The sequence below is a fragment of the Ambystoma mexicanum genome, chromosome 6q (assembly GCF_040938575.1).
Source record: "Ambystoma mexicanum isolate Mex_15411 chromosome 6q, UKY_AmexF1_1, whole genome shotgun sequence".
Lineage (NCBI taxonomy): Eukaryota > Metazoa > Chordata > Amphibia > Caudata > Ambystomatidae > Ambystoma > Ambystoma mexicanum.
This window is the reverse complement of record NC_090937.1, coordinates 97,560,582-97,587,783: the sequence shown is the minus strand read 5'-3', so window position 1 is coordinate 97,587,783 and position 27,202 is coordinate 97,560,582. Positions and strand designations below refer to the sequence as shown.

The following is a 27,202-nucleotide window of genomic DNA, read 5'->3' as shown; positions in this document are numbered from 1 at the left end:
GCTTTTTTACTGGGTCAATATGTATTCCATTAGTGAGTATGGACACATATATATTGTCTTTTAGAAAAGGCCCACTGGCGTTGCAGGAGCCCCCGCAGTGCAGGGGGGGCTGACCTGGTAAGGGGCACCTTAATGAGCACCGTGGGCCTTCTTCAGTCCCCCACCAATTGCCCGGCGCGATTTCCCCTGTCTGTGAACAATTTACAGGCTGTGAGAGGAATTCATTTTGGGAAATAAGTCATCCAAGCCCATGCCTTACAAATGAACAGCACGGATCTGCAGATGAGTATACACGTGACTCATGGTTTGCAGACATTTTACCCTTTTGGGTGAGTGTTGTGAAAAATGAAATGAGCAGAAGACCACAGTGCATGACCTGGCCAGAATGCTTTCCCGATTTAATCATTATCAGACGCAAAGCTGTGGTCACGCTTATGTTTGTAAAGCAGCCAGGAACTTGCATTGTATTTGACCCTCTTCACTGACTCATGGGTGGTTTATTTACACAACGAGGGGGATTTACTCACTCTTAAGTCTTTTTTTGTTTTTTTACTGAGTGGGAGGGTCTTTTATTCACATTTTATTTACAATGTAATCCTGAGAGATGTATTTACAGTCTGCAGACAAGATGCAAACAAGCCCACCAGAAACCATGCTTGCTGACCTAAAATACATGTTTTCAGGGTCCCATTATTTGTTGTCTAGGGCATGCAGCCGTCCCTGAGATAGAAATCTGCCTTTGCCACTGCCATGTGCATAATAATGTTACTGTCTGCACAAAGTGGGGGCTGGTATCTTTGGGTGCCAGTGGTAGGGCGCCACCACCAGTTGTTTCTTTACTACTTGAAAGATGTAAGGTTGGATAAAAAAGGTACATATTTTGCCTCGTGTAGCCAGTGTTTAATTTGTGGGGTTGTTTGCCAGGGTTCAGCCCTGTGGGGTTTTTTGCTAGGGTTCAGCCCGGGAACTTATTTCTGAGCCCCAGCACTTTCTGTATTAGACTGTCTCATGATGTGTTTTGGCACATGTATTAATTTTCCCTCAGCGGTTGTCACACAACAAGCAACAGCAGTGTGCACCAGCCAAATTCTCTTCACCCTGTGTCGGCGCATCATTCATTATTCATGAACTTGATGCTAGATGGTCGACATGTTCCAATTGCCACCTATACAATCCGAGCCAAATGTTAACAATGATGATGTGTTTAAAGAAGCAGTCAAACATTTATCTTAAACTAGTATGTTATTGTATGTTGTTTGGCCTCTGTGCATTGCACATGTTCCATGGCTAATGCATCCATCACCCAAAATACCCAGTAGAAGTTGCAGCGTTAACCCTTAATATGCATGAACCTTGGGGGAACAATCATGGATGTTGGCAGTAGTGAGCCGGGAGTTGCCCGCCCGATGTCTCCCGGGTGCGCTAGAAAATGTGGGCCCTGGTAATTATTTACAAAATTAAGCACTCAGTACAGTCCACAGTGTGCCCCTGTGGCAGAATGATCATCATGCATGGTGTCCCATGCCAGCCCTAGAGTCTGTGGCACAGCTCGTGGGGGGGCTCTGGAGCAGGGCTTGGAGGAGGGGCCACTTATTTTGTGTTATGCCACTGAATAGGCCCATGCACTTGTTTAGTTCTCTCTTGAAGCCTTCAATATAGCTGACTCTTTTGAGTTAGTGATAATACCAGCAGGTCTTATGTTGAGCGTTCATGTCCCATACCTCATAAGGAACCAGTGCCGTAGGACGCTCTGGGGAAATGGAAAACGGTACCTTTATCTTAAAGTGCGGCGAAACCTAGGAGAACTAGTAACCCTCATTAATTTTTTGTTAGGACACATCCCATACCCTGTTCGATTATGTTTGAAGATGTCATACTTCGAATCATAGGGGTCTGTCTGAAAGTTTTCATTGAACAGGCATCAGAATTACAAACATCAGAACATGAAAACTCACAGCGGACACGAGAAACCAAGCGTAAAACAAACCAGTAAAGCAGTAGTAGCATTGTATCTCACAATTTTTTTACTCTTTTCAACACTCGGGCCAGTACGAAACACTGCTGGGCGAGCAGACACTAAGGGGAAGATGTGGTCTATCCAAACCCAGCGTTGACTTACGATTAATACAGGCGTTGGACTACATGAGCGTTGGTCACACAATATCACACTATCGCCTTAGGTTTGTGTGCTCACTTAGATAGTAGGTGAGAGGCACTCCAATTTGAGAGCATAGCCCTGCGTGAAAAAGGAACAATGAAGATTTTAAAATGTTTTGATTTACTCGATTGATTTATAAAGAATCACACCTGTGGCACATGCAGTTTGTACCTCCCGCCCTTTTCATCTGCAAATAGACATGATGTTATGTTCTGGTGCACGCCCAACCACGCAATAACTCCACAGACACAGGATACGTTAGAACATCTTTATTTTGTTTCAATCACTGACCCCTCGCTTTTCCCCTTCCGACCCCCATCCTCCTGCCCCTCCCCTCTGTCCTTGCTTTCGTTTTACCTTAAAGGGGCCGGCGCTGCTTGGCCCATAACAGCCCCCCTTACTTACCATGGAAGTCCATGTCCTACATTTCTTCAATGAGGTGGGGGGTCCTTTGTGAGACCCACTGGGGGTGGCCAGGCAGGTCATTTGCTGGGTCATCAGGCGCCTTCGGCGGCGGGTCTTCGGGGGGGGGTGCCCCGGGTGCTTCTCTGGCTTCTGTTTCTTTGTCCTTGATGTACGCATCCTCTTCATGGTCCTCTTGAAACATCTTGCGGAAGAACGAGGCATTCCTGGTTATTTTCCCGTGGTCTCCCTGGGCCGTGATCATGGGCCCTTAACTTCCGTTACCACCAATGGCTCTGGACTATATCTGGAGTCGGTTTTCCGTTGTTGTCTGTCTGTCCAGCGCAATCTCGCCTGCCGGGATTTGGGGTTCCCTAGCTTTCCGCTTCCGGTCGGTCCACTCTTTAGCTTTCCTTCTTTTTTCAGCCTCTCTTCTCCTGATTTCAGCGTCTTCCGCCGGGGTGTAGTCTTCCAGCTGTGGTAGTCTGGTCTGTAGCTTATATGTAATCATTTGTTCTGCTGTGATCCGGCTGGTTGTCTCGTGCGGTGTGTTGCGGTAACTCCTCAGCATTTGGGAGATGGCTTGAGGCATGGAGGTCTGGTCTGCCGCAGCTTTCTGGCGTGTTCGCTTGATGGTGGCCATGAAGCGTTCTAGCATGCCGTTGGCTTGGGGCCACAGCGGCGTAATCCTTTGGTGGTGAAATCCTAGGTGGGCTGTGAACTTTGCAAACTCCTGCCCTTGGAAGGGTGGACCGTTGTCAGTTCTTACCACCTTGGGGACGCCCCATTCTCTGTATAGCTCATCCACCACGACCATGACCTGGTGGAATGCTGTGGTCAGAACGTGTTTCACTAGTGGAAATCTGGAGTATTCGTCAATTGCCACTAATAGGTGGCCTCCTTCTAGCGGTCCGTAGAAATCTAGCGCCACTTGTTGCCATGGTGCCTCGGGTACGGTAACTGTCTGGAGCGGGCACGGGGTGGGCTTGCCGCTTTCACCTGTCATGGCACGCAGTGCCTCAGTGTGTCTTCCACTATGGTGTCCATGTGGGGGAACCAGACCTGATTGCGTAGTATCTTCTTTGTGTTGGCTATGCCTCGGTGTCCCTCGTGCGCGATTATGACCAGGGGCTTCCTGAGGCTTTTGGTAGCCACCAGCCAGTTTCCTCTCAGGAGTGTTCCTTGCTCCGTTGTGGCCAGTTCTCCTTGTATCTTTGCCATCCTTAGCAGGTTTCTTCTGTCTGCTCCCCCCTCCCCCACTGCCGTCTCAAAGTGTTTTGTGGCCACCTGTTTGCGGATTGGTGTGGGCTAGGATGGCGCCTAGGCCCACCGGGTTGACATCTACAGTAATTTCAGTGTCCCACTGTAGGTTGAAGTATGCCGCTGTTTGTTAGCCAGTTCGTGTTTGATTGTGGAGAAAGCGTGCTGGCACTGTTCATCCCATGTGAATGGTTGATCCTTCTTGAATTGTTGTCGTAGCAGGCTGGTGAGCGTTGCCTAGCGGGGAAGGTATTGCGCGCAGTTTCCAGCCATGCTTAGAAACGATCGTAGCTCGGACACATCTTTCGGGCTCGCCAGGTTTAGGATGGCGCTGAATTTGTCGGGATCTGCTCTGCTGCCCTGATCAGAAAAGATGTGTCCAAAGAATCATATGCTGTGTTTGTTAATGTCGCACTCGAACAAGGTAAATGAGAGCTAACGTCTAGCGACTGGCCACTTGGAAAATGTCTGTATAGCATCTTGGAATACGATAGGTCATTCTAATCTCTTTGGCAAGATACCAACTGAACTTGATTGACATTTTGTGTCTCCAGGAGACATGGCTCTTGGAAAATCCTATAGCTGAGGGATTTGAGACCGCTTTTAATGCAGCTATCAAGGGTGCTAAGGGCAGGCCGATGTCAGGCCTTTTAACCTTAAGAGTTAAAAGCGGTGCACGTATTGTCCTCCACAAAAATGTATCACCTTATATTCAAGTAGGATTTCACTACCGTCATATACGAAGAAAATCGGTAAGACTTTAGTGGTGATGAATTTGTACTGGCAATATGACGCTATACGTCAAGAAAAATGTATCTCCCAAGTCTCTAAATTCTGAGCGAAATTCACTGCAAAGAGGCTAACGTGAATATTCTGATCTGTGGTGATCTAAATATAAACTGCTTCATAAATCAGAATTTACCTGCTAAAGTAAAGGTTGAAGCATGGATGCATGAAATAAAAGTATGGAATCTCAAGATGCTAAACAGAAACACCCCTAGAGATATTCCAGCTAACTTCACTTGGCAAAGAAATCAACAAAGGTCAATTATTGTCTATAGGTTTGCCACTGAGAGATTGGGAACCCAAGTTGAAAAATTACAAGTTTTCAACATAGGACGAAGTGATCATTGCATGCTAAAACTTCAATTGAAAGCACATCAAACGAGAGAACCACCAAAACCAGAACACTTAGTTGTGGTACCATGGCGAAACCATCTATGGCTGGAAGAGAACAACATACGTGACATACTGAAATCGTTGGAGAATAAGTATGACCCAGAGAGACCAGAATATACTGTGCTCCTATATGCATATCGGGAAACATGCATGACGAAATCAAAGTCGGACTTTAAAAAAGTCATGCATGGGACCACGAAATAGCAAATAAAACAAGTTCTAAATAAAGCAATAAAAACTGATCAAATTCATCCAGCTGAGGAAGCCCTGAGACTAAAAAAACAGGCAAGACAAACCCATAAGAACTGGTTGATCAGCCATAGATCTGTAATGATTCAACACGATGCGGAGTTGATGATGGAGACTCTATCCAAAAGAAATACAAGCTCCCTTTGGAACTTGCTTAATGATGTATATGTGCCCCAAGGAGCACTCATAAACAACATGGTATCAGAAAAATTGTGGGTTAACCACTATACCAAAATGCTGTTCAGCAAAGAAAATATCGTGGTTACACAACAAGAGCCTGTAAACACTTGGTCTATTTTGATTGAAAAGGACGATATCTTAAGAAAGATAATGAGACACAGCAAATCCAGAGCTCCTGGACCCGGCGGCCTGACAAATCAGCAACTAAAACAGCAGCCAGAATTATGGGCCGAATTCTGTTATGTTCTGTTCACATCCATTTTACGGAACCGAAAAATCCTGATGTCATGGCGGAGTGCAATCGTTGTCCCCATATTTAAAAAAGGGGACATAACACAGTCAAAAAACTATTGGCCGATTGCACTCCTTGACGTGGTAGGTAAAATCTTTGCAAGTCAGCTACAATGTCAACATTTGAAGTGGGTGGAAGAAACTGCGAGATTTGACCCACATCAAGCTGTGTTTGTTAAAGGTGTTGGCTGTGGCCTTAACTTAACATTGATAAACTTCCTAAAGATGGAGGCAATACGACAAAACAGAAAAATGTACATAGCATTTGTTGATTTATCCAGTGCATTTGACACTGTGGATAGAGGACTGCTCTGGAGAAAAATGAGAAAATGGATGTGCCCAGAAAATCTGTTGCAACCCATTAAAGAATTACACACTAAAACGGTCATTAAGATCCGACTCGATAATGCTGGAACACTCCAACAATTTTGACCAACTGTGGTGTAAAACAGGGATGCCAATTAGCGGCTACCCTGTTCTGTTTGTTCTTATCAGATATCGGAGAAGTTTTTGAAGCCATTAATTCTAACCCGCCCAAAATCAATGCAATGACAAAGAAGTAAATTTGCTGTTGTACGCCGGCGATATCGCCCACCTTGACCTGACGCCAATTGGCTAAACACGAAAATTAGCAGCACTGGAGAGCTACGTCATTAAAAATAAACTAAAGATCAACCCTGTTAAATCTGAAATACTAATTTTGCAGGATCTTAATCGGACAAAAAAAGTAATCAAAAGTCAGGAACCAAAATGGCGTCTAAATAATGAAGTGTTAAAGTGCGTCTCTAAGGCCAAATATCTTGGGATGTGGATAAACAGCAATATAAACGATGCGCCATGGGTTGAAAATGCAAAACAAAAATGCAAACTAGCTTGTCAAGCTATGGTTGTAAACAAGAAATATGTGTAGTTTTCCTTGCTGCCGGTACTTGCTCACTACAATCAGAAGGCAGTCCCGACTTTAATATATGGGGCAGAAAGCACTTTAGGAGCCCCGGCTAATATATGGTCACAACTTGAAAGCCAGTATTGGAGAAGAGTACTTCAACTGCAAAAGGGCTTACCGTTCGCATGTTTGCGATATGAACTAAATCTAATATCAATGAATGCGAGGGTGCTCTAGAATATGCTGTCCTTATATTGGAAAACTATTCTGGATAAGAGGATGCCGCAGTTTGAAATATTAGCAGATCTGAGGGAATGGAACCCAGAGTCAATACCAGCTAAATGGATGAATACCTGTGAAGGACACCTGAAGGAGCTATATACAGACTGAGACATTAAAAAATAATCCAAATGATGTCAAAAAAAAGCTGTGGGAACGAGACTGGTGTGCAACCATAGACAATAGAAATTGTTATACTCTAATGAAAGATGCTGCAAGGGAAGGGAATGCCAACTTCCGAAAAATCTTTATGAAATATCGACTTAACCTCTTCAATTCAAGGGTAAGTTGAAAACAGAGATTCAAACAAACGCTGTTACTAACATGCTGCTTTTGCGAGAACTACTTGGAGACCTTAAAACATCTAATTCTAGACTGCGAAGGGCTAAAATCACTGAGGACGATACATTTGAAACAAGTGGTAAATACATACCCCAATTTATGCAAAGAAGATATGTGATTAAAGTTTTCTAATCTGAGAGAAAAAGACACTTATGGTCTGTTTTTTACGAAAACTTGAAATGCTGTTGATAGACTGATATTGTATGGAAAACAGAAAATACGTGAATTGGGAAGGCATTTGGTATAGACTTTTAAATAGGAAAACTACTGCTCGATTTAAACCTTTTTGAAGATCATGCATAACTGAAAAAACTTTGTGGACATGATAGAGATTTGGAAGGGTGGGACCTTTCCTGCCTCGCTGATCTACCTTGCTTGTCTTGAGCACTTAGTTTTGTGATTTATGGATTACAATTTCCTTTTCTTCTTCTCTTTTTCCTTTGCCTTCTTTTTTGTTTTTTTTTCTTAACTTTTCTTTTTAAAAGTTTGTATGAACTAAATGAAATAAAAAAATAAAAAATGTTGCACTTTATGCCGTTGAGGGTGAGGCTGTCATGGCCTTTGGCCCTGGCCCTCACTGGCAAGTCAGGCCTTTGACCAGCCAGGTCAAAGGCCTTAAAACCTCATCCAAGACTCTCTTGGAGTCTGTCCTGGTGCCTTTGGCGCCAGGCTCATAACCATCATGAAGACCAACATTAGAATGGGACTATTTCTCCAGCATGGGGTCTGGCATGGATTCACATGCTCATGAATATTCCCCGTCGTCAGGCTGGGAATCCTCGGTAAAGAAAAAACCAGTATCAGTTTCGTTTCTGATCTGTCTTTCGTAGTAATAACCAATCACTGGTCTCTGCGTCATACTGACCACAGCCAATGACTGCCCTCTACCTAAGCACCGCCTCTGGCAGCCATCTTCAGATTTTTACCGCACGTTCATGTGTTGGGATCCTCGTGCTATTGCTCTCGAGCGTTAGTGCTATTTTTTTCACGTTTTTTTCTCAAAAACTTCGTTTTTTCGGTCAAAAGAGCCTCAAGCTCCACCGACTCTCCATCCGATCAACGGGGACCCGTGTCGGATTCGTCTGCGCCCCTCAAGGGTGAAGATTTCGTCGAGCTACGCTTTTGGAGGACTCCAGAAGTTTCTCAGGCCCGGTCATGGCCCAGGAGAAGGGAAGCTCGACGCCCGGAAAGCTGTTCAGGGTCTGCCCTGGATGCCAGCTGCAGAACGTCTTCAAGGAGGACGAACACTCTTTTTGTCTTTACTGCCTACATGAGGACAAGACGCACGTGGAGAAGGACTGTGCGTTTTGCGGCAACATGTCGGAGCGGACCATGAAGGACCGCCATCAACGTCTCGCCAACTGGCTGGAAGGGAAGAGCCCGTCCGGCGAGAAGAAGAGGAAGAAATCCGAGCGGTCTTCTAAGACCTTTGAGGACGCCCCGGCGACGGGGGTCCAACATAAGGCCAAGCACCGCGAGTCCGCTGGCACCGGGAGCACCGAACGGTCGGGCTCTACGGGCGCCAGGCTGGGCGCACCCTCCCCGGCACCATCAACCACGAGCCAACGCTCTGGGTCGGGTAAGAGGAAGGCCGAGCACCCGGCGAGGCTCCTGGAGAGGCCCCGGTCGAGCTCGAAGGCGGAGGGGGAGCGAGGCAGTGTCCCCCCCCTCAAGGATAAGGCAGTGAGCGCACCTAAGGTGGTGAAGGCCTTAATCCATCCGGCCAAGCCCTCTATCGAAACTGTCGCGGCGGCCCTGGCTCAGCCTGTGGAGGCTACACCAGTGGTGGTGACCTCGGGGCTCAGAGTCTCCCTGCCACCTCGGAGGGAGTCCTCTTTTGTGCCCATCGATAGGACCCCCGTGAAATCCCCCGTGGGGAAGAAAAAGGGGGGGCAGGGCGTCGTCGTAGATTCGGCCTCAACCTCGTAGGAGGAGCTGGTCGAGGTCTTAAGCCACGGCCTCGGTGTGGAAGAAGACCGGCCCGTCGGGATGGATCCCGACGCAGGTGACGACATCGTCAAGGGTACCGACAGGGCCCCTGATCGCCCGTCGGATTCCCCTCTGCCAGCGCCGCGAGACAACTCGGCGGCCATTTTGTTGGCTATACAGTCCTTATGCTCGGAGATAAGGACGAGACTACCGTTGCCGACGGAACCTCTGCCGTCGGGGGACCCAGAACCGGGACCTTCTGGGGTTCCCCCTACCAAGAAAAGAAGGATCCACCCTCCGCCTCCTTTTCAGCCGTCGCGCCCCTTCCAGCCCTCCTCCCCGTCCACCCGAGGGGATGATACGGGGACTGACACGGCAGCGACGGGTACGGACGACGAGGTATATGACGAGGATGTACCGTTGTCGCCTCCCACCAGGGCTTCTCCGCCCGACGAGATTGGATCGTTCCACTCCATGATCACCAGGGCATCCGAGCTTTTCCAACTCTGCCCTGAGGAGAAGAAGAAGGAAGGTTTCCTTTATCAGCGGCGCGAGGCCAAGAGGAAGACGGTCCTCGCAGTGCCTCTATTGGACGACATTTGGGATGAGGGCCTCACCCTCCTCAAGAACCCTTCCACGACGCCAGCTAGAAGAGACCGGTACGAGAAAAAGTACCGGGTCCCGGACACGGCCCCCCTGTGCCTCCGGGCGCAGCCTACCCCGGACTCCGTCGTCTCCGCGGCGGCCAGGAAAAAACGGGGGGGGGGGGGTGCGGCCTCCACATCGACTTCCCCACCGGACGGCGAGGGAAAGAAATTGGACGCTATGGGACGCAGAGTCATCTCGTCTGCAGCGACGACGATTAAAGCGGCCAACGCCTTGGCTATTGTGGCCCGCTACGACAGGGAGCTCTGGTACAAACTGGCTCCCCTGCTGGACTTCTTGCCGGACAACAAGAGGGCAGAGGCCCTGGAGATCCTGCAGGAAGGTGAGGTGGCTTCGGACCACGCCATTACCGTTGCGACGGACATCGCCGACACTGGGTTCCGCCAGTTGGGCAACGGCGTTTGCCTTAGGCGGCGTGGATGGCTCAAGGCTACGGACTTCCGTCAAGACGTTCAGACCAGAGTCCTGGACATGCCCTTCGATGGGAACAACCTGTTTGGGAAAACAGTGGACGATTCCCTTCAGGCCATTAAAGCGGACACCGAGACGGCCCGGGCCCTTGGAGTTCTGCAACAACGACGGACGCCCTTTCGGAGCAGCGGAGGCAAGGGCGCCTCCAAAGGTTCCGGCGGCGGTTTCTCCACCTACCGTCAAGCGGCCCGCTCGTCGTCTCAGGGGGCCTACAGAGGACGAGGCAAATCTGGCGGACCCCGCCGTCGTCGCCAAGGAGGTCAAGGCGGCAAAGCCTCGTCGAAGCAGGATTGAACCGGCCGTGGGGTCGGGCCCCCACCGAAGCACCCCGGTGGGAGGCCGGCTGGCGATCTTCGTCAGCGTGTGGGAGTCCATCTCCACCGACCGTTGGGTGCTGGACGCCTTGGCCCGGGGCCACGCGCTCGAGTTTCAAAGAAGGTGTCCGCGCGTCCCCCCCGTGGCCAGGAAAGAACTTCACGTCCCTCAACTTCTCCTGGAGGTAAAGGCGATGCTCAGGAAGGGCACCATCGAACTCGTCCCAAAGAGGCTTCGGGGCTCCGGAGTTTACTCGAGATACTTCCTCGTGAAGAAGAAGACGGGGGGATGGCGCCCCATCCTGGACCTGCGACGTCTGAACAAGTTCATCAAGGCGCAAAAGTTCCGGATGGTCACCCTCCAGCACGTCCTGGGTCAGCTGGAGGAAGGAGACTTCCTGTCGTCGTTGGATTTGGAGGATGCCTACTTCCATATTCCCATCCTAAAGGGGCACCGAAAATTCCTCAGGTTTGTTGTCCAAGGGCATCATTACCAGTTCAAAGCCCTCCCCTTCGGACTACGGTCGGCACCCAGGGTGTTCACCAAGTGCCTCGCACCGGTGGCGGCGCAGCTGCGCCGCGAAGGGATCCACGTCTACCCCTACCTGGACGACTGGCTCATCCGAGCCAAGACGAGGGAGCTCGCCGTGGTTCACACGGCAAGGACCGTCCAACTTCTCATGGACTTGGGATTCTCCGTGAACTACGCCAAATCCCACCTGGTACCCGCGCAAGACGCTCTGTTTCTGGGAGCGAGGCTCAACACAGTGTCCCTTCTGGCCTCCCCGTCGGAGGAGAGGACCAGGACCATCCTGGGCAAGGTGCAGCGGATGTTGGTGGCCGACGCGGCCAAGGTGAGGTCCATCAAGTCCCTCCTCGGAATGATGTCTTCCTGCATCTACCTCATTCCCATGTGCAGGCTCCGGATGCGCCCGTTGCAGGAGTTCCTGGACGCGCGCTGGGTCCAAACGACGGGCAGCTTCGAGGAAAGGATCACACTCTACGAGAGTTTCCGACGAGCGATCCGGTGGTGGGGCACCCGCGCGCATCTGACGGCGGGCATGGACTTCCAGACCCCAGCCCACCAGGAGACAGTGACCACAGATGCCTCCCGGAAGGGTGGGGAGCGCACACCGAAAATCTGCACGCAAGAGGCCTTTGGCTCCTGACGGAGAAATCCCTACATATCAACGTCCTGGAGCTCCGTGCAGTGTTTTGGGCCCTCAGGTCCTTCCTTCCGTCCCTCAAGGGCAAGGTGGTGAGGATCTTCACCGACAACACCACCACCATGTTTTACATCAGGAAACAGGGCGGAACCAGGTCCCCAGCACTGTCCAAGGAGGCTCAGGACCTGTGGCATTGGGCCGTCGCCCAAAGGATATTTCTGGTGCCGTTTCATCTGGCAGGGATAAAAAACACCATCGCTGACTCGCTCAGCAGGGAGCTGTGCTCGTGCCACGAGTGGGAGCTACGGCAGGATCTAGTGGATCGCCTCTTCCGACGGTGGGGCACACCCCAGATCGACCTGTTCGCGGCGGCGACGAACTCCAAGTGCCTGAGGTTCGCCAGCAGGTTCCCCCAGGCGAGGAGCATGGGCGATGCTTTCTCGTTCCCCTGGGAGGGCCTGTTCCTCTACGCGTTCCCTCCTTTGCCGCTGCTAATCCGGCTCGTCAACCAGCTCAAGAGGTCACGGTGCAGGATGATCCTCGTCGCACCTGCGTGGCCAAGGCAGATATGGTTCCCGGACCTTCTGGACTTGTCAGCGTCCCCGCCAATCAAGCTGCCGGTGGACGCGGATCTACTCTCCAGGGAAGGAGGCGCCATCCTCCACCACGACCCGAAATCGCTGAACTTGCAGGCCTGGCTCCTGCAGCGCTAGAGTTTGGAGGATACGACATACCGGCCGACTGCAGAGAGGTTCTTGCAAAGGCCAGGGCGTCCTCGAGTCTTAAATGCTACGGACACAAATGGAAGAGGTTCTCTGTCTGGTGCCACGCACAGAAGATTAACCCTCTACGGATTACGGCTCCCCAAGTACTGCTGTACCTGCTGACGCTGGCCAAAGCTGGACTGGCACACGCGTCCATCAAGATTCATCTTGCTGCGATCTCCCGATACAACAGAACCACGGGGCGGACGTCCTTGTGGTCTCATCGTCTGGTGAAAGAGTTCATGAAGGGACTGTTCAGATCGTTCCCGCCGGTGAAGGCTCCGGCCCCGGCGTGGGAGCTCAACGTGGTGCTGTCCAAGCTCATGGGACCTCCGTTCGAGCCTCTGCACTCGGCTCCGTTGAAATTTCTGTCGTGGAAAACAGCGTTTCTTGTGGCCATCACCTCCGCACGACGAGTGGGGGAGATCCAGGCCCTTTCCTGCAAGGCCCCGTACTTGACTTTTCACGACACGAGGGTAGTGCTCAGGACGCACCCCTCCTTCATGCCCAAGGTACCGTCGGACTTCCATCTCAATTAACCCTTGGTGTTGCCTGTGTTCTTCCCGTCGCCTTCGTCGCCGGCTGAGAGGACTTTGCACTCGCTGGATGTGGCTAGAGCGCTGAAGTTCTACGTAGACCGCACGAAGTGTTTTCGGAAGACGTCACAACTCTTTGTGAACTTTGGACCTGTCAATCAGGGGAAGGCTCTCTCGAAGGCTTCCATTTCCAGATGGCTCTCCGGCTGTATCATGTACTGTCACCGGTTGGCAAACCGACCGCTGCCTGGCCGTCCGAGAGCCCATTCCACCAGAGCGATCGCAGCTACCACGGCGTTCCTATCTGGTGTGCACTGCTGGACATATGCAGGGCTGCTACGTGGAGGTCGACGCACACCTTCACGAAATTCTACTGCGTCGACCGGGATTCCAGGGAGGAGTCCAGGGTCGGCCAAGCAGTGCTGCGCAACCTGTTCGCCTGAGGTGAGCCTGGTGAGGAGGTAAGATGCTTAATGTTGAGTTTGATGTAATGCTTAATGTTGAGCCTTTGCCACCTCCCGTGGTTGTGCATGTGTGTACTGCTATGTATTCTTTATTCATGAGCATGTGAATCCATGCCAGACCCCATGCTGGAGAAGGAACAAGTTACTTACCTGTAACTGTTGTTCTCCAGCATGGGTCTGGCATGGATTCACATGCGAACCCTCCCGCCTACCCCTCTGCGGCTCTTCACTTGGTCATACTGCCACTTCACGTGCTTCCAAATCTGAAGATGGCTGCCAGAGGCGGTGCTTAGGTAGAGGGCAGTCATTGGCTGTGGTCAGTATGACGCAGAGACCAGTGATTGGTTATTACTACGAAAGACAGATCAGAAACGAAACTGATACTGGTTTTTTCTTTACCGAGGATTCCCAGCCTGACGACGGGGAATTTTCATGAGCATGTGAATCCATGCCAGACCCATACTGGAGAACAACAGTTACAGGTAAGTAACTTGTTCCTTACTTGGGACTATTTTACTTGGAGGGGCGTGGGGGAGGGGTTCAGCCAACATGGAGGCACACACACAGCTCAGTTACAAGGAACTGAGCTATGCGGTCTAGTCTTTTGGGTGCGGCAGGCCTGGGACTATATTACCTGGACTACTTTAGCTGAGACTATTTAAACCACACCCAAACAGCAGAACATGCTTTGCGTTATTCTGCTGTGGGCAGCGTAACGCTCACCATGTCCAGTTCTTTGATGCCAGCTTACCTGAAACCAAGGACCTGCAGAGAAAGAACACTACAAAACTTGCATGAAACAGTATCCTGTCTTCAATCCATCGCTGACTTCAGTTCCACTCACCTGAAGGTACGAACTCCATCATCCGGCACCGCAAGCATCCTGGAATACCATAACCTGGAAAGAGGAGAAAGAAAGACAGCATTACTAAGCGTTTACTCATGTTTCCTCCCGAATGAAGAAAGCCACACAATTCTTAACTGGGTAGTCATCCATTGCTGAAACATTACGGCGCTCGGCCAGGAACCTTGCAACCTGCAAGGAGAAAAGACACAGGTTAGCAATATAAAAGGCGAAACAGCGCTGCGCATCGCGCATAACTCACCGGACAGCATCGCCCACATTGCGCTTTCGCCTACTGGCCAATGCTCATCTTCAAACTGCATGACAACACCAAAATACCTTTCCATACCTAAATGGAAAGAAGCAAGACATTATTATTCGAATTAAGAGGAGCATAAGAACTGCATATAAAGACTGCAAAGCAGCAAACCTACGGACTCGCAGCAGGCCTGGTTTCCCCCAGGGGGGCTTGCACCAGTGAAGTAACTTGGTCGCTGCTCACCCCCCACATCTACGCGCCCCTGCCACGAGGAGCAGGGCGGAGAATCCACCTCTTACAATGTTAAGGTGAGGAGAAGGCCCAAGGGGGGGGAAGGAGTTGAGGCCAAGGGAGGTAGGTAAACAGATAATCTGGTATTGAATCCAGCTCTCCTATATTGCAGACCCATCTTTAACCAGAGGCCTTACTAAGGGACCGGGAGATGATTTGAGAGTGCAAATCATCCTACCAGGGCTGGGTGGTGTCCCTGTGGATACCAGGTGAGCGTAACAGAGGCTCTCTTCCTGGAGAATGTGGCAGACCTGCCTTAGTGCATCGTCGTGTTGGTCTTGGGTGACACCAAACACTAAGATGTCGTTCAAGTAGTTTAATGCGTTTATGACTGGGCTTATCAGTCTGTGAATGGTCTCTTGGAAAATCTCGGCCACTGACGAGATTGCAAAATTTAACCATTTGTACCGGAAGAGGCCTTCATGCGTCGTGAAAGTTGTTATAGGGCGTGACTCGGGATCGATGACTAGCTGGTGGTAGCCTTGGTTCAGGTCCAGCTTCGAGAACCGGGTGGCTTGGTTGAGTCTTACCAGCATGTCCCCTGTTTGGCTCTGGATGTCTCTCCCTTTGGATCGCCGTGTTGGGCATCCTCATGTCGACGCAGAGTCAAAGGCGGCTGTCTGACTTGGGGACAACTACCAGTGGGGACACCCAGGGGTTGCGCCCTACCCCTCTCTCGATGATGTTGTCGAGTAGCAATTGCAACTCGTGAGTCACTTTGGTCTGTAAATGGAATCCTATCCCCCTGGGGTGTTGCGGCACTGGTCGTATCGAGGGGTTGATGTGAAGTTTGATCACAGTGTCCTTTAACATGCCGACGCCCTCCAACAGGCTGGGGAACATGGCTCTTATGGTCTCAAGGTCTAGTGCCTTCTGGGACATGGCACGTATGGACTGGGCGTTTGGTGGAAATCCTTGGATCAACTCTGACTGATCGTACTGAATGTTGATTCATTGTAGTGCAGTGGCTGTTTTGTAGGTTAGGAGGCATCTCCCAGTCAATGGGCTGTGAATCGTGACTGGCACTCATCCTTTGTGTTCTAAGTCGCACAGGAATTGGCACTTGGATGTTAGGGGTATGGTCGTGCCCCATTGGAAGATGTGAGCCTGAGATGGTCGGAGGGGGTATGCCTCGGTCAGTGCTTTGTATGTTTTCTCATTCATTACATTGACCTTGGCTCTTGTGTGTGTGAGGAACGGTGTATTGAGCCCTCCTAGGTTTACAGTCACTCGGGGTGCTGCACTGTTGTCCGATGAGTCGGACATATTCTCTACTGTACCGTTCATATTCCTGGTATTGTTCCGTCTTGGGTTGTTCTCTGATGGGAGGGTTCTTGTGCGGGTCTCCAGTGGTGAATTTGATTCTCGGGCCTTCGTCAGGGATGGGTTGCATGTGCTAGAGTTACTCTGGACTGTTGTGTGTGCCACTCGCTGGTTCCATTTGTAGGTTCTCCACGGCTCTGATGAATCCGGGGTGTGGTGTGTTTCTGAGGGGGTTGTTCCTAGTGTTCTCTCTCTGGGTACGGTCTTGGGTTGGGTGTCTTCGAAGTTTTGTAACTTCCGTTTCGCATCTGCTGCATCGGTGGCCTGTAGGCATGCAGTTGTGGTGCTCTTTCTCGACACATGCTCTGGAAATGATTTTCCTGGCCACACCTCACACATCTGGTCAATTGCGGGACACTGTCTTTTGTGGGGAAATTCAAACCTGCAGCGATAGCACCGTCTCTCAGGTTGGGTCCAACGGCATGTGCTCCAGGTATCTTGGAGGGACGGGGCGCCAAATTAGCGGGTCTGTCCTTGCAGGTTGTTGGTTATGGCGGCTACCATGTCTAGTTTCTTTGGGTTCTTGATATTGGCAGCTTGACGTAGACGCGTTCATAAACCCTTGCTAGTTCTGCTATCTCCTACAGGGGGAGGGGTTTCTTCAGAAGGTGTTTCCTAAACTAGGAGGACAGACACCCCTCTATTACCCTTAACCGGAGGGCTTTGTCGTTGTTGAAGTTGGCAAAGTCATTGTATGTTATTTTCCTTTGGAGACGTAGGATGAACTGTCTTATTGTTTCATGGGGTGCCTGGGTGCACTGGTTGAAGGTGTATCGCTCATAGTCTCTCTTCAGTAGAACCAGTAGGCGTCCGTTGATTGCGGTGATGAGTAGTGGGTAGGTTGTTATCTCTTGAGCAGGAATGATTTTGATGATGCTTTTGATGTCCTTGCCCACCAGGTTGGAGAAGATGTCTAGGTTACTCGGTGCATCTCGATTTCCCACGGCTCTCATGAATTCTTCCAATTCATCCATCCATTCCTGTCATCTCTGGCCTTGGTTTTCTTGTGGCACAAGCGTGAAGGGATTTGGTCAGCGTAGGAATGATATTGGATTGGTGGGTGTTAACCCTGCTGGGAGTGGTGCCGCACTGTCCGCTACCGTGCTCCCTGCTTGTGACATATTTGAGTTGGTATGTCTGCCTTGCCTTTGCTAGTGTTGTGCCCCCTAAAGGACGCGTGCTGCTCTGCAAGCCGTCACTCTGTGTGACCTGGTCTTTGTGCGACGTTGTGGCTCCTACCATCTGAGCGTAGTATGCTGGACCACCTATTCCTCGCTTTCTAGTGGTGTTATCTCTGGTGTAGGTGTCCTTTCTTGTGGGTGATTGTCGTTTTCTCTGTGCATTTATGGCCTGTGAGTTGTCCTTTTCCTAGTGGGCTGTACTTGTGTAGCCCTCGCTTTCTAGTGGGTTAATGTGCCTGTAGATTGCCTTCCCTCATGGGTTCTGTGAGGGCAGAACTCATAGCCCTCGCTTTCTAGTGGGTTAATGGTTCTGTAGATTGCCTTCCCCCGTGGGTTCTATTAGGGCAATTGTCGCTTTCTAGTGGTTTCGGATGCGTGGGCAAACTGTCTATTGGCGTGTAACGCCACTCCTTGCTTTCTAGTGGCTTCTTTTGTCCGGGTGCTTATTTCACACGTCTTCTCGTGCGGCAGGATCCGCCGCTCGTTCCCGCCCCCTTCGGCCGCCTCCATACCTCTTGCAGCCGTCCTCGGTCTGCGTCACTGGTGGTCCTTCTGCTCCTCCGCTGCCGCCTCGTAGTGGTCCTCTTCACCGGCGGCACTGCTGGCGGTCCCTTCTCCAGGCCAATCTTCGTTCCGTAGACTGCTCACCAGACATCCTGGTCTACTCTGCTCCCTTCCTGCCTCATCAACGGCAGTACTGCTGGGCGTTCGCTCCTGGTGGTCCCTTCTCCGGGCCAGTCTTCGTTCCGTAGACTGCTCACCAGACATCCTGGTCTACTCTGCTCCCTTGCTGCCTCATCAACGGCTTTACTGCTGGGCGTTCGCTCCTGGCGGTCCCTTCTCCGGGCCAGTCTTCGTTCCGTAGACTGCTCACCAGACATCCTGGTCTACTCTGCTTCCTCGTTGCCTCCTCACCGGCAGCACTGCTGGGCGTCTTGGGTCTCCTCCCTCCAACAGCTCTCCTCTGCCAACACATTGGATCCTCAGCCCTGGTTCGCCTCCTCCGTTCCGGGCTGTGCACGTCCTCTCCTCCCGGGACAGCAAAGTGGGCCGTTGCTCATCTCCAGTTATGTTCTGGTGCCGGCCCAACCATGCGATGACTCCACAGACACAGGATACGTCGGAACACCTTTATTTTCTTACACTCACTAACACCTCGCTTTTCCCCTCCCCCCAAATCCCTACTCCTGTCCCTCGGCTCTCAGTCCTTGCTTTCGTTTTCCTTTAAAGGGCCGGCTCTGCTTGGCTCATAAAACCTGATTCTCCAACAAAACAGGAGAAGAAAGAACACTATATTAGAAATGGCCACAAGTTTATTTTTTTTGTTAAATTGAAAAGCGTTTGATTTTCTTGAAAGCATCTTCCGAGAAAAGTGAACCAAACAAAAGTGACACTTTTTCCTGTAGAGTTGCAGGATACATATTTTTTGTTCTGTCATCAGGTCGCGACCTTCATTTGAAGGACCCAGCCATTGCTATTCCTCCAGAGAACCCCTTTTTGTTTATACAAACTGCGTATGTATCTGGTGTTGCACAGCTCCTGACCAACCAGTCGCAGGCAGCCATTTTTTAATTAGCCCTGGTTGCAAATAGCCTTTTCCGAGTTTTGTGAAGCAGACGGAATTTGCACCAGGTGCTCTTTGTGCAATTTTATGTCTGTATTTACGCTTTTAGTCATTTTTGTTGCTAATATTCCTGGAGTCCTAGTACGATGCACTCCGCCTCCCTCTTCCCTGCATTCCCTGGAACTTGCCCGCTGGCCTCGCCTTAACACTTGCACCTCACCTCTTCACCCTTTTCCCTTCCAGTTTAGCACTTGTTTTGCGCAGATTAGCACTTCTTCCCCCGCCCCTCCATTTCTTGTGCAGCACCTGCACATTCGGAATGTCACAAGGCCTAGTAAAGTCGTTATTATATCTTTCTCCGTTGTCCCCCCACCTCCCCTTTTGTCTTGTGGTGCTTAGAAAGTCTATTTGTTGTAAAGGCGCCTTACAAATATCCAATAAAATAAATGGATAAAATAAACCTCTTTTGACCTCCAGATTTAATGCTGTTCATGTCCCCTTGAAATAAGTCGGAGCTTTCTGGTGAAGCTGCACGTGCTTCGGTGACACTTCTCTGTGGATTGGGTCCATGCTTTCGCAATCCGCGTTAAAGACTGGGCCTTGGCCAAGACAATACCTTTTTTATTTTCATTTTGTAAAATGTTGTATTCATTGTGATTTGGTTACGTATTAAACCTTTCACATGACGAGAAACAGAATATAGCACTTAATTTATTTAAATAATACATAAAACATAATCAAAAAAAGATAGCGCTTTTGTCACTTCATACATATAAATATACATATAACAAGTTCATACTTGGTGAGGGGGGATAGCTCAGGGACAACGCGTTTATCTTGGAAGCAAGACACTGCAGCGCAACACAGGCTCGAATCCCGATTCTCTGCTTAGAACGTTATAAAAGAACAATTATGATTACAATTATAATTATACGTCAAATAGATCTAAAAACGAAATTACACATCATTTACTTCTCCATGTTATATACTACATATAGTACATATATTTTATTCAGCTAAACTTGAAAGTTCCTTTGTCAGTCCATTTATATCACTTACTAAATTTAAAAATGTCATCTATAAAATTAATTAGTGCAGTTGAAAGTGCTAGCGAGCCACTCCTCGTGCTCCATCTCCACTGACTCTCAGAGAATACCCAGCTGGATGCATGTACAAATCTCTCAAGTCCTTTAGTGCTTTATAATTTACGACCCAATGTTTTGCGGTTTCTCTATCCTGAGTCTGGCACAGTCTACATGTCCTCTTCTCATTAGAGACCAATCCTAGGCCCTCAGACTTCAAGGGAGAGCAAACCTTTATTTCCTCATACATGACAACAATCGGGGACTCCTACTATTTCAAGGTGCAAGGTTTGGTGAAAACGCAGCATCATCAGACCTTTCCAAAGCAGGACAGTAGGTGCAACCTGGTGCAGGGACAATATGAATTGGGTGGATTAGCTCAATACATCTGGCGGTAAATACCACCTCAGGCATTATTGCACCTGATTCAGACCCACTGCTAATGCAGTGGTATTCCTGGAATCCCCCGCCCCTTCATTTTTTTTGTTGGTTACATTTCACAATCGATTTTCAACATTGCATTGATGGTGGAAATGGCTTACATACAGTCATGGCTTCTGCCTTGACTGTACATTTTTTTTTAAATGCACAAAGGTGTCAGTTATGACCCTATAATGCGTTGCATAGTTACGGTATTGGGAGTGGTGCATCGGCGAAGCCCATGCTTTGACTCCCTTATAATGTGCCAATCTGAAACCTGTACAGATAAAAAAAACGAATTGCAAATCCTTTTTGGGGGCCAGTTTACATGTTTTACCTCCCCCTGTGGTTTGTAAAATGTGGCACGCTTGGGAAATCCATTTCTAAATACACCCACAGAATGGCCTGGGAAGATCATGTGAGGTATTTCGCGACTCCTGCCTCGGAGTTAGGTGGACCATTGAAATGTTCTTGGGCAAATACTGATGTTTGAAATGTTAATGACCCACTCTTAATGACCCCCTCACGTTCCAAGCACACAGAGGTTGAAGATGGAAATGTTGTCGGGTTGGCAGAATGGGTGAGGGGCAAGCGTGCGCTCTATGTATGCAGCTATGGGCTCTCTGCATCCGCTTAATATTATTCATGCCCGCGGCCTGTCCATGCCTTCCACAGATATCATCAAGCTGCAGTTGGTTGAAGCTGGCCTGGTGGAGTGCCTTCTGGAGATAGTCCATCAGACTGTGAACAGCGAAAAAGAGGACGACGTTGCGGAGCTCAAGACGGCCTCCGATCTCATGGTTCTGCTTCTTCTCGGAGGTGAGTAGAGATGGCAACACGAAAAAATTGATGAATGATGGTCTTCACCAGGACAGAATGTTCTATATTTTATATCGTTTTCTCTTTCGGTTTTTCAGGTGTGTTTTTATTCTCAGTTTTTGCAATGGTTTCACTGTTTGTGGCCACAATTCGTGTTCCAACTATGCCTTCAGATGCACACCTTTGCCTGCTTATGCTTGGTCACACGGATAATTGGATTCCCTTTAACCAACTTTCAAATGTTACTCTTCATAAAAGCTGTATTGAAATGTTTGGGTTTCAGTGTTCTCTGTTGCATGAAGTGTATTTTTTGTATTTCATTCTTCACAGTACACGTTTTATGGCAATGCTGCCACCTTCTACCCAAGATTAGAGTCTTAAATTGTTTTGTAGAAACTTGCATTAAGATAACTTGAATGCGCATCACTGATTCACCTCACTATGTCTACACAGACTGCAGAAGTTGGACCCTGTGGCGTGGTTCCGTTTTAGGACCCTGTAAGCCCCCACAACCTTTTTATTCTCAGTTTTCTTTCTCATTGCGATTTCATCATCCAAGTCAATTCTTTGTCTGCTTATTTAACTGGTGATGGGGCAAAACCATGCAGGATGTGTGAGCAATCGCACACTGTTACTGGACAGTGCAGGACTTGCCTCTGCTGGGCTTGTCTGCTTCACGCGGGAATAGCTGGATATTTCATTTTGAGTCCTCTTTGTGTTTGCAGGGCTTAGGATGAGGTTAGTGACGTTGTCTCTACGTGCCTGACCTTGCCTGATGGTAAGACGTTCGTGCTACTGAGTGTGTTTTATATATGAAGACCCATCCTCAACTATGGGCTCCCTTCCTAACTATTCCATTGGATGTTTACAGAAAACTCTTAAGGGGTGGAATAAGAAGGGCAATAAAATGCCATTGGCTGATACTCTGCTGAGATGTTCGATACCCGATTGAGGCACTGGCGCATCAACTGTAGCTTTCATCTTCCGGGTTGATGAAGACACGACCAAGAAGATGGGGCCAAAACCACCTAAACCCCTACAGTTTGTTACCTGTGCGTGGCTAACATTTACACTTGGGGTTGATGGGCTCAATCCCTAAGCTTTTCCTGGCCCTTCCATTTGCTCTGTATTTCCTCCAGAGTGCCGAGTCCCCCATCATTGATGATTCTTGTCCAAAAGCTCTTCATGGCCCTTCCATTTGCTGTGTATTTCCTCCATAGTGCTGGAGTCCCCCATCATTGATGATTCTTGTCCAAAATCTCTTTAGTCGGTGAGCTGGTTTCCAGGTACTTCTGCAGTTGATACCATGGAAGCTGTTTTAACTTTCCTCTATTTGATCCTACAGCAAGAACCCAAAAAAAGGAAGCATGGCAGTGGGCCACAGCAGCTGTCGGAGCCTTTTAAGTATCTCCAGTAATATATATGATGTTTCATCCCAGGGAATCCAGTCTAACAAGCGAAACCTAGAAATCCCAATTCACTTTTGCCCTGTGATCTTGCTCCAACAAAACAAGCGCCTACGGAATATGAGAATCTGCCTCAAAACACATTCCGGTTACATTATATAGCATCCAGGGCTGCACAATGATGGAATAGATTGTTAGGGAGGGCTTTGATCAGCTGAAGCAGAACTAAATCAGTACATGTTTGGGGAAAACAATACACTTGGAAAAAATAAAAAACGATACAGAAATTCCTCTCATAGAAAGAAAGATAGCTTCAACTTAGGTAGAGATCAGCGGTTCTCTTATAGCAACTGTTTTAGGGGCGAGGCATAAAATCTCCTAGAACGTTTCGTCAGTGGCCAGATATTTGAATTTTAAAATTAAAGACAAAGGTTAAATGTTGCGCTGAACTATAATATAGAATTTCCTTCTTTGAAAAAGAAAAATCTCCACACACATTTCTTATTAATTAACATAATGCTGCATTCGCTCAGATATTTCTCTTCCTCAACACGTGGTTGTCCACTCTAAATGGCCACTTGAACACAGGGATTCCAATTTATGTTCCCTACGTCGAAACAGAGGTGTTAGTCTGCCACTTAATTTTATGGATCCACAAACCTTGAAAATAGGTTTCTGCATTGAAGTTTGTTTTGACGTAAACATGTATGGTATATACACTGAATCCCAGCCCAGACCTATAATGGCTTAGCAAAGAATTACGAGGAAGCGAACAGTGGCCACAAGTACTTGAGTATCGCAAAGGTGCAGAGTCCACTGAATCAAACGTTGCTTCAACAGAAGCCAGCACGTGCCTGCATACCTCGCTCCATCTCAGGGAAGCCATTTCATCAAAATGCCAGAGGTAGCGAAATTGAATACATGACCCTTGACCACTGACATAACAAGAAGTGATGCCATGTGACCCACCCCGAAGTGACATCACGAGAAGCAATGGAACACACTACCTTTCACCCCTTGACAAAACAGGAAGTGGCATCACATATCATTTTCCCTCAGTACACTATGAAAAATACAGTTACAATATCACGGTAATGTGATATACATTTCATACAAGAATGGATCACCATATGTATCGTTAATATATTTGCATTGCATTGTTTTCTGCCTCGATTTGCAAAAAACTAAACAAACGAAAAAAACTATATGTGAAGAGGAAAGCAGAAACACCCAAATTCAACTTTAAAATCATACCCCAACATCGACATTGAATGAAAGAAGCAAACCGTGCAAGAAGATGGTGCACAGGAAAGCATAGCACCCAAATTCGACTTTAAAAGCACGCCCCAAAATGGACTTTAAATGAAGGCAGCAAACCGTGCAAGACAGATGGTTCACCAGTACTGCTAAACACAAATGAGAGATTAAATGCAGTGAAAGTAATAAAGTTAGATAAGGTGATGATGCAGGAGGTAAATCGCACTGAAAATATCTCACAAGAGTTGGATATGTGTCAAGTTAGTCCAAATCGAGATCAGGAGGCCTGGTAGAAGAACTCGAACATTAGCCGTTGAGTTCTTCCTACCAATGTGTGGCTTTGTATTTCCAAAATAAACTACAAAGGAACCAATTAGTCCAAAGATGGATCTACTGCAGCAGCTGGAGATGGACACAGACACCGTGGAGTGTAGACAAGGCAGCCGATCTGGGAACACTGCAGTGGGTGTTGATGTACACGGAGAATGTGGCTGTAGAAGGTAAGGTCGTATATCGGAAGATTTCAAAACAGAGCGTGAGAGACAAGTTCAGGAAGTGACCATAAATGACAAAGAAATTTGTAAGATGAACAAATAACAAACATAGAGAGACTTACCAATGGGCAGACACTGGGAAGGCACTACTGAGAAAACTCTGCAAACCTAACCTATCCCTGACTCACGACGAAACGAGGACGCCTAGACGGGATTTGGCAGTCTCTAGTCCACAGAATACCCCGACGAAACGAGGACGCCCAACGATCTGAGCGCAAGGTGTCAGTCTCTAGTTCGTGCGCTATTCTCTTGGGTATGCAGATTCACTCAGGTAAGGTGATGATGCCACAGTGTAGAGAATCAGGTTGTTGTTCCCTTTGACCCGGCGTAATGAATCTGAAATGTTAAAGAAGGATGAATTCCACTTTGTGGCAAGGCAGGTCAAAGAGTGTTCTGGGGTTCTGCAACCTGAAAGCAGTTCAGGAGGTGACCAACAGTAGAGAAAGGCAGGTCAAATAGCGCTCCGGGGTTTGGCAACGTGTAAACAATCCAAATGCAGATAAACAAGGAAATAAGGCGTTTCAAGAAACACAGACTGCGGTCAAAGGAAAAAAATGGACAGGTGCAGCCAAGGGGGACAAGACATGGGAACGAGAGCTTGCTGTGATTCAGACGAAAATCAGAAGCAGCTAGTATGGCTACCTGGAAGCGTTATAACGGGTAGCCGCGACCTCATTTGGCTCCTCCTCCTCTATACAGCGCGGTAGTCTTGCTTGTGGAGAGGACGCCATAGTCGCCATGGCAACATGGCAGCACGGGTTTGGAAAAGGCATTTTGGCTTTTTAACAGAGGAACAGAGTTTCCTTGAAACATGCAAGACCCGTTGTCGAACACTTAGGGCTGGATGTTTTGTGGTAATCTTGACAGTTCCCCGCCTCAAAGAAGGCCCCCCTTTCCCGGACCAGAAATCTGCAACCAACCGGGAAGCATGTTTATTCACAGCAGGCTCCCAGGTCCTGTCCTTCGGACCATAACCCTTCCAATCCACTAAGTAAAGAGGATTCCCTCTACGAACCTTAGTATCCAGGATGTGGCTCACTTCGTATTCATCACATCCTTGAACGTTGACCGGAGAGGGGCGCAGAGGTAACCTAGTGGAGGGAAGACAAGCTTTCAACAAAGAAACATGAAACACGGGATGGGTATGCCAACTATCTGGCAGATCCAGACGTACTGCAACCGGATTGATGATAGCAGTAACCAGATAGGGGCCAACAAAATGTGGCAAAAGGAAACGACGACCTGGAATACGAAGTTTCCTAGTTGCCAACCAGATCTTGGAACCCACCCTATATTCAGGCGCTGGGAGTCTGTGAGCGTCGGCTTGAGTCTTTTGTTGTAACTTAGCCTTCCGCAAATGCAAAGAAACCTCATCTCGTATTTTAGCCAAGTCCCGTACGCAGGCCCCGGCCGCAGGGCTAGAGGGTGATGGGATTGGCTGCATGGGCAGGGTGCGAGGATGACGTCCATACATAGCAAAAAAGGGCGATATTCCAGTAGCAGAGTGCACTGATTTATTGTATGCAAACTCTGCCATGTCCAACAAGGGCAACCAAGATTCTTAGTGTTGCAAGGTAAGACATCGAAGATACTGTTCTAGAGTGGCATTCAACCTTTCGGTTTGCCCATCCGTCTAGGGATGATATGCTGTGGAAAAACGATCTTCGGATACCCAAGGAGGCGGTAAGAGCTCGCCAGAAACGTGAATTGTGATCCACGGTCCGTTACAATCACACAAAGAAGACCAAATAATCTGAAAACATGGTGCAAGAATAGTTTAGCTAAAGCAGGTGCCGTAGGAAACCCTTTGCAGGGCACAAAAAGGGCCAATTTCGTGAAGTAGTCAATAATGACCCAAATAGTATCATGGCCTCAATCACATGGCAATTCGACAATGAAGTACATCTAGATCATGACCCATGGTTCTCCAGGAGTCGGCAATGCTTGTAATAGGCCAATAGGTTTGGTTGGAATGCTCTTGCATTGAGCGCAAATGGCACAAGTGGCTACATATTCCAGAACGTCCTTAGACATTGTTGGCCACCAAGACCAGCGTCGTAGTAACTCCAACGTTTTACGACTGCCAGAATGAGCTGAGAATTTGGTCTCATGACACCAGCGCATAGCCGTGGTACGAGTTTCTGAGTCAGGCAGGTACACCACTCCATCATGGTAAGGAATGCCATGAACCACAGTGAGATTCAGTTCTTGGATGACTTGCAGACTAGAGTTAGCCCATTGTATTAGGGCTAATCATAAGGGTTTTTATATTCCACAAGCACATGCTACCTGAGCAGGTCGAAAAATAGTTCGTTCATCTCTTGATGGAGAAACACCATGTAACCTGGAAAGAGCATCTGCTTTAGAGTGTCGGGAACCGGGTCTGTAGGTGATTTGAAAATGATACATGGAGAAAAACTCATGCCAATGGGCATGTCTGGCGGTAGTGCATTTTACCGACTGCAGTGCCAAGAGGTTACAGTGATCTGTGAAAACCTGAACCAGTAGAGCAGTCCCCAAGAGATGGTGACGCCATACGAGGAAAGCATCCCTAATGGCAAGAGCTCTTTTTCTGTAATAGTATAGTTTGCCTCTTAAGTGGTGAGTTTCCTGGAATGAAAGGCTTCCGGATGTAGCTGCCCACTATCTTTGCATTCCTGTGAAAG

General features: G+C 48.7%; 1 protein-coding gene across 2 annotated transcripts in view; it reads left to right on the top strand.

The window, feature by feature from the left end:
• RAP1GDS1 (Rap1 GTPase-GDP dissociation stimulator 1) overlaps nt 1-27,202 on the top strand; it is a 909,412-nt gene that overhangs the window by 687,050 nt on the left and 195,160 nt on the right. For both annotated transcript variants that reach the window (XM_069630545.1, XM_069630544.1), the window contains one exon: nt 21,176-21,319. In XM_069630545.1, the coding sequence (XP_069486646.1) occupies nt 21,176-21,319 (144 nt within the window). The remainder of the gene's footprint in view (nt 1-21,175; nt 21,320-27,202) is intronic.